The 16,885-nt window shown below is 66.7% G+C and overlaps 3 protein-coding genes across 5 annotated transcripts; 1 reads left to right on the forward strand and 2 right to left on the reverse strand.

The window, feature by feature from the left end:
• LMAN2L (lectin, mannose binding 2 like) lies at positions 1-5,785 on the reverse strand. Of its 3 annotated transcripts, XM_086767738.1 has the most exons (9): positions 5,638-5,785; positions 5,437-5,555; positions 4,202-4,319; positions 3,458-3,540; positions 2,202-2,234; positions 1,693-1,854; positions 1,505-1,619; positions 439-558; positions 1-167 (listed from the first exon to the last, which is right to left on the reverse strand). In XM_086767738.1, the coding sequence occupies exons 1-9, from the start codon at positions 5,768-5,770 to the stop codon at positions 25-27; spliced, it is 1,026 nt and encodes a 341-aa protein (XP_086623864.1). In that variant the 5' UTR covers positions 5,771-5,785; the 3' UTR covers positions 1-24. The 3 variants fall into 3 exon arrangements, with proteins under 3 accessions (XP_086623864.1, XP_086623865.1, XP_086623866.1); XM_086767739.1 differs by lacking the exon at positions 2,202-2,234; XM_086767740.1 differs by lacking the exon at positions 5,437-5,555 and having other exon boundaries at positions 5,638-5,748.
• Positions 5,786-6,470: 685 nt separating this feature from the next.
• CNNM4 (cyclin and CBS domain divalent metal cation transport mediator 4) lies at positions 6,471-13,596 on the forward strand. The gene is made up of 7 exons (XM_086767737.1): positions 6,471-7,929; positions 10,091-10,234; positions 10,320-10,457; positions 10,601-10,770; positions 10,863-10,962; positions 11,913-12,088; positions 12,197-13,596. The coding sequence occupies exons 1-7, from the start codon at positions 6,471-6,473 to the stop codon at positions 12,404-12,406; spliced, it is 2,397 nt and encodes a 798-aa protein (XP_086623863.1). The 3' UTR covers positions 12,407-13,596.
• ANKRD39 (ankyrin repeat domain 39) lies at positions 13,406-16,076 on the reverse strand. Its single transcript, XM_086767741.1, has 4 exons — positions 15,605-16,076; positions 14,906-15,009; positions 14,621-14,824; positions 13,406-14,540 (listed from the first exon to the last, which is right to left on the reverse strand). The coding sequence occupies exons 1-4, from the start codon at positions 15,705-15,707 to the stop codon at positions 14,403-14,405; spliced, it is 549 nt and encodes a 182-aa protein (XP_086623867.1). The 5' UTR covers positions 15,708-16,076; the 3' UTR covers positions 13,406-14,402.
• Positions 16,077-16,885: the final 809 nt, after the last annotated feature.

The raw sequence follows: 16,885 nt of genomic DNA on the forward strand, positions 1-16,885 counted from the left end.
GGGCCGCCCCGCGGGGTTGCCACGTCAGTAGAAGTGTTTCCGGCTCTGCTCCTGCCACTTATTGTAGACGATGACCCCGATGACGATGGCGAAAACGAGGGCGACGAGGGAGAAGAAGACGATTAAGAAAAGAGCCAGGCCGCTCATGGGCTCCAGCGGCGCCTCCACTGCGGGACAGAGCCAGAAAAAACACCCCGTGAGCCCCCAAGCGAGCCCCGCGCCGCGGAAGCCGGCCAGCGTGCGGGCGCTTCTCCGAAGGAGCCAAACGGAGACGGGCCGCGACGGCGGTTTTGTCGTACGGCGGGCGAGAACGACGGGGTACGGAGCTCGGCCCGTTTGTCGGCGAGACGACGCGGTTTCCGCTGCGCAAGCGCCGCCCTACAGATCCCTGCCGGTCCCACCTTTCCGCCCCGCGCGCCGCCGGCGGCTCCTACTCACTTCCCGGCAGCTTCAGGTTGTCCACGACCGGCAGATAGACGTCTTTGTCCCGCTTCTCCTCCTCCGGCGTCCGCTCCACCGTCAGCTGGTAAAGCTTCAGCGAAATGATGTCGTGGTTGTCTGGAAGCAGAGCAGAAGACGCGGCACCGATAAATAACGGCTCCGGACGGGGACTGGAGCGCCGCGGGATGTTATTGCCGCCCGGCCAGCCGAAGGGAAGGCGTTGGCAGCGGCCTGGCGCGGCCCTGCTTCCTCTGCTCGCCGCGGCGGAGCTCTGCAAGCGCCGCGGGCCAGCTCCCTGTGCGCCGAGCCGAGAGAGAAGAGGAATTTTTGTCGGAGCCAACGGGCCCAGACACCGGCCATTAACGTGCTTTCATCGAGGCAAAACTCAACCTGGGCTTAAAACCTGTGGGAAGGGGCACAGCGGGGCAACGCCAGGCCTCACAGCGCCTCAGCCGCCGCTGGGACAGCGTGCTGAGGAAGGCAGAGGGCTTTAGCTCTCCGCAAAACCCCATTTACGCCGGCTCTCGTTACCTCTCGGGTTAGAAAATCCAAAGCAAAATACACCCAGGGGTGTCCCAGAGACAGAGCCAGGCAGCGGCAGCGAGCGTCGCGGCTCGGCTCTAACGCCCGGGGCGTTTGCAGCGACACTCGCTCCTTCCCTCAGGGCTAACCCAGGCAGGAGAGCACAGAAGATTTTCTATTTTTTGGTTTTGTTTTGTTTTTTTCAGTGCTCATCCTATTTTTATTCCTACCGAGGTGCGTGTTTTGGAGAGAGACCCTCCGCCTGAGCGTTAAGAGTCGTGTCGTTAGGAGAGGCCGGCCCTGCAGGGAGCTCGAGGAAAGCGGGAAGCGCTGCCCAGACAACGCGCTCGGGAGAGCGACGCGCCCGGAGCGAGCTTTTCCCTCCTCAGGAGCTGCTGCAGGACAACAAACAAAGCTCCCGCTCGCAGCTCAAGGACGGAAAGGTCCCAATGCGATTCCGTGAGCCCCACCGGGTGCCGAGCCGCGCCTCCAGCCACCCAACGCCGCCGGAGGCGCTCGAAAAACAAAACCGGGGCCGTACCCGAGAGGTCTCCGGTGACAGACGACGTCCCAAAGTAGTAGCCGCGTGGCAAGCGCACGCCCGGCACGTCGATGCAGTCTCGCCACTCGTGCTTGCCGTCGATATCGATCAGCACCTGCGAAAGGAGCGGGTGCCCTTCAGCTCCGCCGCCCGCCCTGCTCCGCCCCGTCCCGGCGGGCGGCGCTCACCGTCAGCCTCCTCTTGACGTAGCGGATCACCAGGAAGGTGTCGTGCTTGAGGTTGCGCACGATGGCGGTGCAGCCCCCCAGCTCCGTGGGTCTCCCGTCGCGGTCGTGGTCGTAGGTGAGCGAGCCGTTGTTCACCATGGCCGAGATGTAGGGGAAGACGCGCTGCGAGGCGGGGAGGGGAGGGAAAAAAGAGGCTGGGGGTGAGTTTCCGCGCTCGGCTCGGCTCTACCGGCCGCCGCGCAGCCCGGCATGCCTCCGGGCTTGAGAGCTGACCCCGAACTCCTTCGCTCCCCCCAAAAAAAATCCATCTCAACAAGACAACGGCACGATCCCGCTTCATCCCCCAGCTCTCCTCGGCCCCCAGACGTCAGGGACGGAGCACAGCCGGTTCCCATGCAGCCTCCCGGCTCACGCACGGATTTCCAGAGCTCGGAGGAGGGAATTCCTCGACCGTGAGCCAGGGTGAAACCCAGCAGCTTGGGAACGTGCAGGTCGACGCGCGCAAATACCTGATTTCCCGGGCTGTACCTCCTCTTCTGAGCCTGCCAGTCCGGGGTTATGGCAAAGCAAGAGAGAGCACAGAAGCGAGACGGTCACAGACCGCGGTTTAGCGTTAACCCGCAACCCGGAAACTTCCTCCCTAGGGAGCTCGGCGCGTTATCGGCTCAGCGGAGGCGAGGGCAGAGAAGGGTTTAGGCGTTCGGTGCCGAATCCCAGGGCGTGCGGCTAGGAAACGGCGCCGGCGGGTGGAAGTCGCGTCGAGCGGCGTTTCTCCTCCTCGGGGCGCAGCAGCTCGGGCACGGCCGCTCCCCGGGGACCCGCAACCAACCTGCCCCTCTTCCCTCGAGAAAAAAACCTCTTTTTTTTGTCCTACTAAAGCCAGAGAAAGCAGCTGCAAACCCCCGCACCGTCGCATTTCTCCACCTCTTCCCTTCCTCGGTGCTTGACCGGAGCAGGGCAGCCCCCTCCGGCTGCAGGCTGCGCTGGGAAGCCAGACGCTCAAATTCCACCAATTATTTAATTTAATTAAACCCTGCCGTGCGTCCTTTTACCTCAAAAAAACAGGAGCTGCCACCCTGCTGCCACCCAACACCACGCTAATCCCCTGAGCGCTGCCGGTAGCGCGGCGCCAGGCAGCTCGGGGAAGGGTTTTTTGTTTTTTTTTTTTTTTACGAGTGCAAAGTCCACCCCTGCGCCAGAGCCGGCTGCTTCGGGCGTTTGAACAAAAGCCGGCGGTTACTCAACGTTCGCTCGGCAGCTCCGAGGTCGGAGAGGCTTTTGCCTCCCTCCCCGGGGCGAACGAGGGTCCTGCGGGGCGGCAGAGTCGGTGCCGAGGCCTTGGGGTAGAACAGCGCCCGTTTTTAAGCGGAAGCTAAAATTAGGGAAGGCTCTGGCTTTGTTTTCGGAGCGGCGAGAGCCATTCCAGCACCGGGGCACTGTTTTAATGCCCTCTGCGCCCCCTTCTCCGCAGCGCAACGTGCCGGCAGCCTCCAGAGAGCACAGAGGGGGTGCCACCAGCTCATTTTCTCCTGCCCTGAAAGGTTTTTGCGCGGGTAAAGCTGACCGCAAAACTACGCCGCAGCCTTTCACGTCCCCGAAGGGTTGGCGCCTCGCTGGGAAGGGAAAACAGGCACGCAGAGCGCGGCGGGGAAGAGCGGCGGAGAAGCAGCAGAGCAATATTTTGTCTCTGGTTTAGGAGGCTGAAAAAAGATCGCGCCGCGCCGACAAAGAGCCGCACCGGCGGCAACACGAGCTGCAACCTCACCTCCTGCTGCTTCTCCTCGTTCGGGTAGGTGTCCACAAACACTCCCAGGCCCAGGAAGTTATCCTTGCTTCCGAAAACAGGTCCTAGGAGGAAGGAGAGGCTCTGAAGGAGGGCGGCAGGGCCAGGCAGGCGTTGGGAAGGGTTCGGCGCCCATCTGCCTTCGTGCTGTTCTCTCCAGACCACGCAGGTTCAGTTTCAGGTTTACCCTCAAATCTCCCCACCCCACGCCCAAACCCCGGGGAGGACGCGGGGGTCAGGGGACGCCACGGCAGGGCGGACACCGTGGCGGGGGACGAGCGGCGAGGGGTTTTTTGTCCCCGCCTGCTTCCCTAGGACGGAGCAGCAGCCAGATGAAATCCCCTTCCCTTCGCCGGGCAAGGATCTGGCTTCCTCCAGCCCGGTTTTTAAGGAGCTGACTCCCACACGTCCCGTTACATCGCCCGGCTCAAAATCAGGGCCAAACGATCCCGAAGTCGCCCACCCCCGAGCCGACTCCAGCCTCCCAGGGCCACAAACCGCCACAACGCGGCGTGCCCAGGCCGGGAGGCAGCCCCGCGCGCCATCGCTCCTCCCTCTCTTCGCCCGCCGGGGCGAGACAAAAACCAGCCCTAAGGCCCCAAAACGCTCCGGTTCCCCAGCCGCCGCCGCAAATCCCAGCCGCGATCGCCCCGAGCGAGCCCACGGGCCAGGGAGAAGGCGGCACGCAACCCTCCCGCGGCGGCACGGCTCCCGCCGGCGCGTTACCTGGCTGCATGCGATCTCGGGTGTACCAGATGGCAAAGCCGTCCCCGTTGAGGTTCTTCTTGCCCTGCCCGTGGATTTTAAAATGCACCTGCATCTCCCAGTCTCGCAGGTAGCATGGCTGCAAGAGAAGAAGCGAGGGCGTGAAACGAGGGCGCGGGGCCGGCCCGCTCGCCGTTTCTCTTGCCACCGGCGCTGTCCTGTATTTCGGAAGCCAGCGAGAACTAATTAATCCCAGGGGAGGTCGTTAAGCAGAGGGAATCTGTCGTTACCCAGAGCTATAAAAAGCCCAGGGACAATTCATATCTCGCGTTATTTTAAGGCAACGACAACTCCAGCAAAACCAATAACTCAGAAAAAAAAAAAAAAAAAGAGCAGAACGAGCCCGAGGAACAGCTCCAGCTTCTTAATTGCCGACGAGCCAATTATTTCTCGAGCTACCAACGAATTCCCGGCGCTAACGGGCACGCAACACGACGAGCCGGTGACAGATTTGCTCGTGTGATGCTGTGAAGCCAGGCGGTGGCTTCGCGTGGGAGCCGCAAGATTCCGTGGGAGGCGTGAACCCAAGTGGGGGGGAAAAAAAAAAAAATATCAAACCCCCAAATTCTCCTGCAATATTTTATAACCGTGAAAACTGAGCGTGGCGGATTGTTGCTGGTGGCACGGGGTATTTTTGAAAGCGCAGGGTGAATCCCAGGGCACAAAACCTCAGCCCCCAAAGCCCCCCAGCTCCAGCCCCCAGGCTCTCCCCCGCCCCGCTCTACGCCCCCAGCCAGCTTCTCGCCACCCTCTCCTCACGGCCCCACAGCCCACCCCAGTCCCCCCCCCCCGCCGACCTCTCCACCCTCAAACACCCCCTGTGCCCCCACAGCCCCCCAAACCACACCCCCCACCCCATAAACCCCTCACACCTGCTGGCCTGGACCCCCATGCTCCCTCATTTGGCCCAGACCCGCCCAGCCCCCCTAACACCACCCCCCTCCCCAGTTGAAGCCCCCCAAAATCCCAATCCCCCTCTCCCCGCGCAGTCCTGTCCACACGCCCCCCCCAGACCCCCTTCCTCACGACCCCCACCCCACTCTCCAACCCCCTACTCCCCAGTTCCTCCAAATCTCACTCCGCACCCCTCAAACCCGGTCTCCGGTCCCCCCCTCCGCTACTCCACGCCCACGGGGGGGGGGGGGCACCCCACGGCCCCCAACACACCCCGGTGCCCCCGCACCCCTCAGACTCACCACTCGGTTCCAGACGGCTCCCTGCTTGCTCTGCAAGTCGGGGGTGAGGCGGATGTACTGGGTCATGACCATGGCGTTGCCCAACAGGTCCCACAGCCCCGAACTGGACGAGCCCACACCTGCGGCCCACACGCACCGTCGGTACCGGGCACCGGTACGGGGCAGCGGGCACCGTGAGGAGGCTCCCCTACCCCCACTCACCCTGGTACGGCTTGGAGAGCGAGTGCTCCCGCTTCAGGTGCTCCTCCGTCTGCTCGGCCCGCGGCCCGCCCAGGCCCAGCGCCACCGCCAGCAGCGCCAGGCCCGCCCGCCACCGGCCCGCCGCCGCCGCCATCTTCCCTCCGCCTCCCGCGCCGCGCCCCGCCCTCGCGCGCCCATTGGCTCACCGCGCCCCGCCTCGCTCGCCCATTGGCCGCCACCGCCCCGCCGCGCCGCGTGGCGGTTGGCGGCGCGGGCTGTCTGTCAACTCAGAGGCGGGAAGAGCTCGAGGGGGGTGATGGGCGATGTAGTTCCGCTCGCCTTAAAGGGGCAGCACCGGCGTCGAGCACGCGGCAGCGGTACTGCTGCCCCAGACCCAGTGCCCGCCCCAGGTCCCAGTGCCCCCTCCCAGCTCCTTGTGCCGTCCCCTTCCCAGGTCCTAGTGCCCGCCCCGCCAGGTCTTAGTGCCCCCCCAGGGCCTTAGCGTCGCCCCTCCCGGGCCTCACCATCGTCCCCCCAGGTCCTAGTGCCCCCCTCCCAATTCTTCCCCCTCCTAGGTCCTAGTGCCTCCCCCCCAAACATCCTCCTTCCCAGGGGACACCCCCCACCCAGACGACCCACCCTTCCTTCTCGCAGCCCCCCTTTCCCCCCGCGCGTCCCCTTCCTCTACCACCGCGCTCCGCTAACCCCGCCCTCTCCGCCATCGCCCCTTTAAGCGAGGACGAGGGGGGCGTCGCCTTGCCCGTGACGTCCCTCCACAGGGCGGGGCAGGGGGGGCGTGGCGAGCCGTTGTGTCGTCCGTGTCCCCCCCCCCCCGCCTTCCACCAGAACCCAACATGGCGGCGAGCGGCGGGCGGCGGCGCGGCGGCGGCCGCTCCGGGGGCGGCGGCGGCGGAGGGGGCTCCCGGCCGCCTCCTCCTCCTCCTCCTCCTCCTCCCTTCCTGCCGCCGCTGCCGCCGCTGCTGCTGCTGCTGCTGCTGCCGCTGGCCTCGCCCGGCGGGGCGGTGCCGGCGGGGGACAGCGTGATCCTGGGGATGCGGTTGGAAGAGAGCACGAAACCGGTAGCGGGAGCCCCGAGCCGCGGGCCCATCCTCGTCACGGAAGGCAGCGAGGTTTTACTGCGGCTCTACGGCCTGGGCTTGGGCCCCCGCACGGGAGAACGGGTGGCTTTCGCCGAATTCCGCCCCGCCGCCAACCTGTCGGTCGCCAACGGCACCTGCCCCGAGCGCTCGCAGGATCTCCTGGTCCAGCCGGGCCTGGCCGAAGCCCGCGACACCTCGGCCCTGCTGAGGGTCCGCGTCCGCCCCCTGCGCAAAGACGAGCGGGCCAAAACCTACGTCCTCTGCACCCAACGCCGACCCGGCCAACCCTGGTTACCCCACCGCGGCCCGGACAGCCGCGTCGTGGTGTTGGAAGAGAAGAAATCCTTGCTGCCGCTTTGGTTGCAGGTGATTCTCATCGCCGGGCTGCTGGTGCTGTCGGGGATGTTCAGCGGGCTCAACCTGGGCCTCATGGCGCTGGATCCCATGGAGCTGCGCATCGTGCAGAGCTGCGGCACCGAGAAGGAGAAGCGCTACGCCCGGAAGATCGAACCCATTCGCCGGAAAGGGAATTATTTGCTCTGTTCTTTGCTGCTGGGGAACGTCTTGGTGAACACCACCCTCACCATCCTCCTCGACGACCTCATCGGCTCCGGCATCGGCGCCGTCGTGGCTTCCACCATCGGCATCGTCATCTTCGGGGAGATCGTGCCCCAGGCTCTCTGCTCCCGCCACGGCTTGGCCGTGGGGGCCAACACCATCGCGGTCACCAAATTGTTCATGCTGGTGACCTTCCCCCTCTCCTACCCCATCAGCAAGCTCCTCGACTGCATCCTGGGCCAGGAGATCGGCACCGTCTACAACCGGGAGAAGCTGGTGGAGATGTTGAAGGTGACGGAACCCTACAACGACCTGGTGAGGGAAGAGCTCGACATGATCCAGGGAGCCCTGGAGCTCCGTACCAAGACGGTGGAGGACGTGATGACCCCGCTGGAGAACTGCTTCATGATCAACAGCGACGCCATCCTGGACTTCAACACCATGTCGGAGATCATGGAGAGCGGCTACACCCGCATCCCCGTCTACGAGGACGAGCGTTCCAACATCATGGACATCCTCTACGTCAAGGACCTGGCTTTCGTCGACCCCGACGACTGCACCCCCCTCAAAACCATCACCAAATTCTACAACCACCCCGTCCACGTCGTCTTCCACGACACCAAGCTGGACGCCATGCTGGAGGAGTTCAAAAAGGGTGAGAGGGGGTCAGGGGGGTGACGCCGCTTCCCCAGGGCTGCTCCTTTCCTCCCCTCGCAGGAGGCTGGAAGCGAAATTCCCCGGAGTTTTGGCCTCCGGGGCTGGAGCTGCCCGAGCCAGGGCTGCCTGGGGTCCGTCGCGATCCGGAGGGGAACCGGGCGCCCCGGGACGCCGCCGCCGGCCCCGGGCTTCCGGGATTCGGCGCGTAACGGCGCCGCGCCAGCCTCCAGAAACGCGCTGGGAGTGTTTACTTCCTCCTCGTTTGAAATTCTCGGCCCCGCGGGCCCTCGAATAGCGGCTGGAGAAATGGTTTGGGCTCGGCTCCCTTCGACGGCGACGCCGCGCCCCTCTCCGGCTCCCGTAACCCTCGCCCGGCGCAGGTTTGGGGGCGTTTTGAGGGGGGTCTTGGGGAGATTTAGGGGAGATAACCGTCCCGCCGGCAGCGGGAGCCTGGATTTGGGAGCTGGTGGGGCCAAGCCTGGCTGATTTTTGAGCGCGGGTAGGACACGGCGGCTCTGCTCCCGCCTCCCAAAAATACCGGCGCGGGAACAACGCCGCTCGGCGCCGCTCGCAGTTGCGGTGCCGACAGGATCTTGAGGGCTCGCCGGTGACAAACCTTCCCGGCAAACGCTTTTCCTTCCGCGCATCACGTGCCGGCTCAAGAACCGCGCGCGTGGCCGTCCCCTTGCCAAAAAGCGGCCGTGGAGAAGCGGAGTCCCGGAGTTATCCCGCCTGCCGGCACCGGCTTTTCCCCCGCCGAATCCTTATTAAGGGATTTACAGCCCGCTCGATCCGGTTACAAAGCCGCCCACGTCCTGCGTTGGTATTTTTTCCATCGCTGCCTCTCTGGGATCAGGAGCGGGCGATTTGTGGGGCCGCTGCCCGCGCTGGTTTTGAGCTCCCTCTCCGATCCCTGATCCCCGTGGATGCCACCCCGCCGCTCGGGACCTGGATGGGAACGAGAGACACTCTCCCGGCGGAACGCTAAAGCGGGAAAAAGCAATTTCCCGCGTGTTTGAGCGCCCTAATTGCGGGGCTCGGCGGCGGGATCTCTCCCTGCTTCGCTCCGGGGCGGCTTTGTTTCGCCGCCAGCCGCTCCGCGCCGAGCTCGGGGAGAGGAACCTCTGCCCGATTCATCCCCCACCCGGAGCCGCCGCGGGCGGGCCAGGCGTTTGCACGCCCCGCGCAACAATTTTGGGGTTTTCCCCCCCTCTGCTCATCGCCGCCTTGCAGCGGGACAGCGAGCAGGACGCCTTGCTGCTGGCCCGGGAGCGAGCGCCCTGCTTGAGGAGGCCGAAGTGATTGGATTTGGTTTTTTTTCGGGCCAGGGAGGGAACGTCGCTTTCCTCCGTGCCTCGGTTGCCCCTCTGTGCCTCAAGGATCCCGGTCCCGCGGGTGTGTCGGTCCGGCCCGGGCGCGCCACGGTTTTCCACGCGGCCGCTCGGCTCCTCTCCCTGGACGTTCCTCTTCCAGGGAGTTTTTCCTGGTGGCTCGGTGCGATTTTGGGACGAAGCCAGCTCACGGAGAGGCTCGGCGGGCGCCCGGCAGCTGGGATTTAGCTGGAAGAAGGCAAACGGCCTCGTGGCTGCTGGTGGCCAGGGCCGGCCGGGCAGTGGCCACCTGCCCTTGGCTCCTTTCCCCGGATGTTTTGGCTCCGGGATGGGGCGGCTGTTGCGGCACCGGGTGCCCGGAGCGTTTCCTCCGGGCTGGGACAGCCCTGGCTCAGCTCGCCGGAGCCGACGAGGAAATTCGGAGAGAAGGGAGCCGCTGGCCGAAAGCCGTGCCCCAGCACCCACGGGCGCCCACCCGGCGCCGCCGGGACCGTGCCGCGCGCTCCGGTGACGTCGCACCGCTCCTTTGGGGACGCGTCCCTTCTCCCGTGCCCCCTTCGCCAAGCCCACGCCCCACGGAACGAGGCGCCGCTGCCGTAAACTTAATTACTGCCATTACACCGGGAATTAGCGCCCAGCCCGGGGGCTCGTCCCGATTTTAACTGGTTTATTGTGTGGGTTTTACTGGTTTATTGTTTCCTGCCCAGGAAGGGTGGCAGGGAGGGACAGGCTGCTCCCGGTGACATCCCTGGGTGCTGGGACCCAGCGGCGGGACTGGGGGCGCCCCGAGGGCGGCCTCCTTCCCAACATCCGTGTGTTTATCCGCAGGGAAATCCCACCTGGCCATCGTGCAGAAGGTGAACAACGAGGGCGAGGGAGACCCCTTCTACGAGGTGCTGGGGCTGGTGACGCTGGAGGACGTCATCGAGGAGATCATCAAGTCGGAGATCCTGGACGAGTCGGATACCTACAGTAGGTTTCGGGTCGGGCCCCTCTCCTCGCGCCCGGGGGTCCCGCCGGGCGCCCCCCCCAACCCTTGACACCCCGCTCCCCGCAGCCGACAACCGCAGCAAGAAGCGAGTGGGCGACCAGAAGAACAAGCCGGACTTCTCGGCCTTCAAGGACCCCGTCAACGAGCTGAAGGTGAAGGTCTCCCCGCAGCTGCTGCTGGCCGCTCACCGCTTCCTCTCCACGGGTGAGTTATTTGGTTTTTGGGGAGGAGGGAAGCCCCCCCGTGACTCTGGGAGGGGCCCAGTCTGACCCAGCGGGGACGGGGGGACGCGCTGGGGCGGGAGAGGGAGGAGGAGCGCGGCTCTGACCCCCCCTTCCCCCTCTCAGAGGTGACGCTCTTCACCCCCACCTACATCTCGGAGAAAATCCTCCTGCGGCTCCTCAAATACTCCAACGTCATCCAGGAGCTGAAATTCGACGAGGAGAACAAGAAATCCCCGCGCCACTTCCTCTACTGCAAGAACAAGGCCGCCGACTACTTCATCCTCATCCTGCAGGTACGCGGGGCGGCGGCGCGGGGTCCCTCGCGGGGGTGGGGGTCCCGTCCAGCCGGCGGCTTACGGAATCCGCCGCCGTTCCTCCCGTCCAGGGCAAGGTGGAGGTGGAAGCCGGCAAGGAATGCATGAAGTTTGAAGCGGGAGCTTTCTCCTACTACGGGGTGATGGCCCTGGGCCCCTCGCCTGGATCCGGTAAGCTGAGCCCTCCCGCCCCGATTCCGGTGGGAACGGGAGATTCCGGAGGCTCCGAGCTGTCCCGGGGTGCCGCGGGCTCCCGGTGGGGCGAGGTGCCCGCAGCCGCCCTGTCCCTCGCTCGGGAGCTTCTCCTGACTCCGTGCTCCGTGCATGCGTCGCGTCGTCCGTCTCTCTGCGCCAGCGCCCCGGCGCCCGCCCGCAAAGTGAGGGTCGGCGCTTGCCAGGCGGCCGGGTAACCGGCGCGGCTGCGAGGCGTGCCAAACCCCGCTGCCGCCGCGTTCGCCCGCCGGGCTGGGCGTGGCTGACGCGTTAACGCGGCACCGGGCGCTTCGTCCCTCGCGCCGGGGGCGGCTGCTCGCCGTCTCGCCCGGCTGCGTGCGCAGGGATGGCCGCGTCCCGGCGCCGCCGGAGGACGAAAGGCGGTTTCCGCGCCGGCGTGGGGCTGGAGCTTGGGGCAGCGCCACTCGCAGCGGCGTTGGGGTCCCGCGCGCCCCCGTAACCGCCCCGATTTCTCCTTGGCAGAGGAGCAGGGTGGCTGTCCCGCACCGGCCGGCCGGCGAGGAAGTGCCGCTCTCCCCGCCGCTGCACGCGCTTCTGCGTCACCGCGGCTTTCCGAGCGCGTCGCCGCGCTCCTCCGCGTCCCCGTAACCCCCGCCTCGTCCCAGCCCCACGCGGGCCGGTTTGGGGAGTCCCCGCGTCCCCGGGGGCGGGGGGATGGGAGCGGCTCCGGACTGGCCGCGGTCGGTGGCCACGCAGGGATCGGGGCCGGCAGCGCTCGGCCATGGCGCGCGCAATCCCGTCGCTCCAGAGCTGGAGCCGGCATCGCCGGGGGCTCAGCGCGCCGTGACCGAGCCGCCAGGCCTCAGCGCAGCGCGGCGTCGGAGCCTCCCCGGGCGCAGGGGGCACGCGACACGCCTAACCCCGCCCGTCCCGTCCCGCCCCGCCAGAGACGCGCTCCCCGTCCCACGTCGGCAGCCTGAACCGCTCGGCGTCGCTCAGCTACCACGAACGCTCCGACTCCGTCTCCTCCCCGGTCGGCGGCAGCAACAACCAGCTCAGCGCCGGCGCCCAGTACGTGGCCGACTTCAGCGTCCGCGCCCTCACCGACCTGCAGTTCGTGAAGGTGAGGCTGGCGCTCCGCGGCGCGGGGACGAGGACGCCGTCCGGCACCGCTCCCGCCGTCCCTCCGTGATTTTGATTTTTTTTTATTTTTTCCCCCCTCCCGGCGCAGATCACGCGGCAGGAATACCAGAAGGGCCTGGCCACCTCCCGCATGGACAGTTGTCCCCAATCCCCCGACAGCAACGCTCCCAAACCGGACGCGGCTTTACCGGAAAAACCGGAACCTTCCGCCGCCGCCGACGAGACCACCAGTCTCCTGAACGAGAGGAACTGCCTGAGCCGCCGCAGCAACCACAGCCCCCTGGAAAATTCCATCTGACCCCGGCCCCGCCGGCACGCGCCGGGAAGGGACCTCGCACGCCCGATTTTGGTTTTTTTTTTTTAGGGACCCTTTACCCCGCGAGGAAACGCTCAGCGTCTCCTCGGCGTCGCCGGAGAAGCCGGAGGCGGCGGCTCACTGGGAAACGGAGCCGGGATTTGCTGCTGTTTTCCGGACTGGCCGATTTTTTTTTTTTTTTTTTTAATTAATTTAAACGGATGACGGCGGAGACGCCGCGATTCTCCGCCCGCCGCCGGCGCTCGTTCAGCTCAGGGAGCTTCAGGTCTCGTCCGCCGTTTCGGAGGGGGGGGAGGGTTCACCGCAGCCCCGCCCCGGGACGGGCACCCCGGCCCCTCTACGGCGGTTTTGGGGCGCAAAGGCGGCCGGGGATGTCGCATCCTTGTCCCGGATGAAGCGGGGCGACGCCACGACCCCTTCTCCGCGCCCGTTCCCCCTTCTCCCGCTGGCCCGGGGCGCCGGGGGATGCAGTGGCGGCGGCGGTGAGCTCGGTGGGCCCGAGGCCGAGGGGATGGGCTCGGCGTGTCTGGCGCTGAGCCCTCCGCCGCCCACCGGTGTCACGAGCGTGCTGAGGACGGCAGGGACGGCCCCCCCCCACCCACACCCCCGGCGGTTTCGGTGCCTTCCCCGCCCCCCGCCGCGGGGGCGTCTCAGGGTATCCGTGCCGGAACGGGGAGGGGGGGATCGGTGAGGCGGGGTGGGGGGTGGGGGGGGTGCAAGATCCGGTTTTTCGGGGCGGCACAAAGCTAGCGACCAAAGTTGTACAGGCAGGAGGGGGCCAGCGCTGCGTCCCCCCCCCTTCCCCAGCACCGCGGGACCCCCCCGAATTCCCTGGTGACCCCTCAGGGCAGGACGTGGGACCCCCGGTGAGCACCGGCCGGACCCCCCCCAGGTCCCCGGAGCTTCGTGCCCGGTGGGTGGGGGGGGTGGTGAGGGACACCCCAACCCCCCCCCCCCAAAAAAAAGCACAACTTCCCTGGGTGAAATCTGTAAGTTATTGGGAGAAGGTTAATTATTTTTGTTAATCACATCTCGACGATCAGAGCCTAGGTCATTCCGTGGGGAAATACTAGAAATAATAATAATAATAATAATAATAATAATAATTAATAATAATGAACCAAGACAAAAAAGCCCCTTTTTTTAATTAAATCTTCCTCTATGCAACCCCCCCCACCTCCAGGAATTCGTATTTATTTTTCGCATCACGTTTGATTTGTATTTTTGGAGGAGGCCGGGCCCGGGGAGGGGGGTGCGGGGGGGGCCGGGCCTCCCCCTCCCGATTGTGACCCCCCCCCACCCCCCCTCCTGGTTGGGAAAGCGACTGTTGGGAATTTTTATTGGATGGGTTTGGGCGGGGCGGGGCGGGGGGTTGCCAGTTGGGCAATAAAAAAAAAAATTTATATCTGTACATCGGTCGATCTCGTCGTGCCGCGCCGTAAAGCGCCCCCCCCCGGAAATCTCAGGGCGGCCCCAAAAAACGTGGAAAAAGGGGGGAAAAATGCGGAAAATGGGGGAACCGCGTCGTCCCCCCCGCCTCGGCGCCCGCCATGTCGTCTTCAAGCGGGTGCTCTCTGCGCGTCGAGGGTGCCGCGCGCCGTCCCGTGCCGGAAATCGGGAAGGAGGGAGCTCCGGCGCCGCTGCCCGCGGGTGAGAGCGGCCGGCGGCGCCGGAGCCACGCGGTTGGGTTTTCGGGGTGCTGACGGGGTACGGGGTGCCCCCACCACCACACCTGCTTCGACAAAACACCGTTTGCCCCATTTTTAGTGGTTTTTAAGGAAATAAAAGCCACGGGAGGGCTCGGCAGCCGAAAAACGGCGCTGTGACCCCCCCCTCGCCGCTGCCAGGCCCCCGCTCAGTGACTCCCAGCCCACGCCGGCACCCGGCACAGGCGACAGCGTTGGGTGCCAGGCGTCCGGCGGCACCGGGTGTCCCACGGCGCGGCGGCTGCGGCTCTCCCGGCCCCTCCGCGTCCCCCTCAGGTACCCAGCAGGTCCCTCGCCTCCGCGGCGGCCACGTCGCGCGGCCGCCGGCCCTTGGCGTCGCGCATGTCGGCCAGCGCCGGGTTGTGCCGCAGCAGCAGGGCGCAGAGCTCGCGCTGGCCTCGCTCAGCCGCCTGCGGGGGGGGGACACACGTCCGTCACCGGCGGGTGATGCGGCGCGGCGCGAGGGGACACCCCGGCCCCCGCCACCCACCTTGTGCAAGCTGGTGCAGCCGTCGTCGTCGGTGGCGGCGGGATCGGCGCCGTGGGCCAGCAGGAGCCGAGCGACGGCGAGGTGGCCGCAGTAACTGGCGCGGTGCAGGGGGGTGGCACCGCCGGGGGTGCGGGCGTCGCAGCGGGCGCCCCGCTGCAGCAGGAGCTGGCAGACCCCCAGGTGCCCGTTGCGGCTGGCGTAGTGCTGTGGGGGGCAGGGGGTGTCTGTCTGTGCCCTCCCCAGCACTCCCCCCCCCCCCCCCCCCCGTACCCGCGCCCCCCGTACCAGCGCCGTGTACCCCGCCAGGTCGGGCTGGCCGGGCTCCCTCCCGCGCTCCAGCAGCCGCAGCACCCGGGGCTCGTCCCCGTCCCGCGCCGCCGACCAGATCCCTGCGGGGAGAGGGGGGCGCATCAGACAGGGAGGGACCCCCGGCCCTGCCTGTACCCCAAACCCTGCCTGTACCCCAAACCCTGCCCATGGCATCTCCCGGCCCTGCCTGTACCCCAAACCCTGCCTGTACCCCAAACCCTGCCCATGGCATCTCCCGGCCCTGCCTGGACCCCAAATGCTGCCTGTACCCCAAACTGTCCCGTACCCCAAACCCTCCCCACAGCATCTACCAGCCCTTCCTGCACCCCAAAACTTGCCCACAGCATCCCCCAGCCCTGCCTGGACCCCAAACCCTGCCCATCCCATCCCCCGGCCCTGCCTGGACACCAAACCCTGCCCATCCCATCCCCAAACCCTGCCTGGACCCCAAACCCTGCCCATCCCATCCCCCGGCCCTGCCTGGACCCCAGACCCTGCCCATCCCATCCCCAAACCCTTCCTGGACCCCAGACCCTGCTCTCCCGGCCCTGCCTGGACCCCAAACCCTCCCTGAGCCCCCGCACCCCAGCCCCACCCCTACTCTCCCCCCGTTCCCACCCGTCCCCGGCCCTGCCTGCCCCCCAGACCCTGTCCCCGCCCCCCTGACCCCCTGACCCCTCTCGAAGTCCATCTCGGGCAGGCTCTGGTGCGCGCTGGGCACCGCCACCCGGCACGGGCAGCACGGACCGGGCGGAGAACGGCGACCCGCCGCCATCATGCGGGCCGAGGGCAGCCGGAAAGAGCCGAGAAGAGGCGGAAAGGGCCGAGTGAAGGCGGAAAAGACCGAAGAGAGCCGAAAGGGGCCGAGAGGAGGCGGAAAGGGTCGAAGGAAGGCGGAAAGGGCCGAGAGACCCCGGGAAGGGCCGAAGGAAGGCGGAAAGAGCCGAAGGAAGCCGAAAGAAGTCGAAGGGAGACGAAAGGGGCCGAGAGGAGGCGGAAAGGGCCGAGAAGAGGCGGAAAGAACCGAAGGAAGCCGAGAGGAGGCGGAAAGGACCGAAGGGAGCCGAAAGAGGCCGAGAGGAGGCGCAAAGGAACGAAGGGAGCTGTGAGGAGGCGGAAAGGACCGAAGTGAGGCGGAAAGGGCCGAGCGGAATCGAAAGCAGCCGAACGGCGCCGGGCCCGGAGAGGCAGGGCGCATGCGCAGGGCCTCGCTGCCGTCAGAGGGCGCTCCCCCCCACCCAGCGCTGGGCTGTGCCCGCTCCCCCCCCATGTGGGGGTCTGAGGGCTCCCCCCCGAATATGGGGGGCCCAGAGCTCCCCCCCCGAATATGGGGCTCCTAGGGATCACCCCCCACACTTGGGGGGGGGCACAGGCCTCCCCCTGCCCCAGCTGTGGGGTACCCGAGCCTCACCCCCCCCACCCCAGCTGTGGGGGCCCCAGGGCTCTGCCCCCCCCCTCCCCCGACCCCCCGGGGGGGGCCCAGGGCCGCCCCCGGCCCCGCTTCCCACGCCCCTGGCCCGGCTCCCAGGCCCCCGGGTGCCGCTTCCGCCCAGCTTCCCGGCAGGGCCTCCCCAGGGACCCCCCAACGCGCCCCCCCCGCGCCCCACACTGACCCCCGGCATCCGGGGGGGGTGGGGGGGCACGGGCATGGAGCCAGCAGCCGCCTCAGGCCCCGGGGGGGGTTCGGCCGGGCCCCCCCTTGCCCTGGGAAAGGCGCCGCGATGCCCTTTTATAGCCCCAAACGCGGCCTTTTTCCATGAGCTCAGCGGCGGGGGGGGGCAGCACCCCCCAGCCAGCACCGGACACAGCCCCACAGGCTTCGCTTCCAAAATATAGCTTATTTTTTTTTTTTAGTCCTTTTTATTATTAATATAAAAATACTCATGTATTTACAGCAAATAAATATATTTTGGTAACAAATAAATTACACGGGGGGGGGGGTCATACAAAACGGGG

This window comes from Chlamydotis macqueenii, chromosome 27 (assembly GCF_036417535.1).
Source record: "Chlamydotis macqueenii isolate bChlMac1 chromosome 27, bChlMac1.mat, whole genome shotgun sequence".
NCBI classification, from domain to species: Eukaryota; Metazoa; Chordata; class Aves; order Otidiformes; family Otididae; genus Chlamydotis; species Chlamydotis macqueenii.

Coding starts and splice junctions, on each gene's coding strand:
- LMAN2L (XM_086767738.1), bottom strand. CDS start 5,770: ATGGCGGCGGCGGCGGGCCGGTGGCGGGCGGGCCTGGCGCTGCTGGCG. Junction 4,320..5,436: donor GAGCCGTCTGGAACCGAGTG/GTGAGTCTGAGG, acceptor CTTCTCTTGCAG/CCATGCTACCTGCGAGACTG. Junction 1,620..1,692: donor ACGTCAAGAGGAGGCTGACG/GTGAGCGCCGCC, acceptor CTCCTTTCGCAG/GTGCTGATCGATATCGACGG.
- ANKRD39 (XM_086767741.1), bottom strand. CDS start 15,707: ATGATGGCGGCGGGTCGCCGTTCTCCGCCCGGTCCGTGCTGCCCGTGC. Junction 15,010..15,604: donor CGAGATGGACTTCGAGAGGG/GTCAGGGGGTCA, acceptor CTCTCCCCGCAG/GGATCTGGTCGGCGGCGCGG. Junction 14,825..14,905: donor TGGCGGGGTACACGGCGCTG/GTACGGGGGGCG, acceptor TGCCCCCCACAG/CACTACGCCAGCCGCAACGG.
- CNNM4 (XM_086767737.1), top strand. CDS start 6,471: ATGGCGGCGAGCGGCGGGCGGCGGCGCGGCGGCGGCCGCTCCGGGGGC. Junction 10,458..10,600: donor TCACCGCTTCCTCTCCACGG/GTGAGTTATTTG, acceptor TCCCCCTCTCAG/AGGTGACGCTCTTCACCCCC. Junction 10,963..11,912: donor GGGCCCCTCGCCTGGATCCG/GTAAGCTGAGCC, acceptor CCGCCCCGCCAG/AGACGCGCTCCCCGTCCCAC.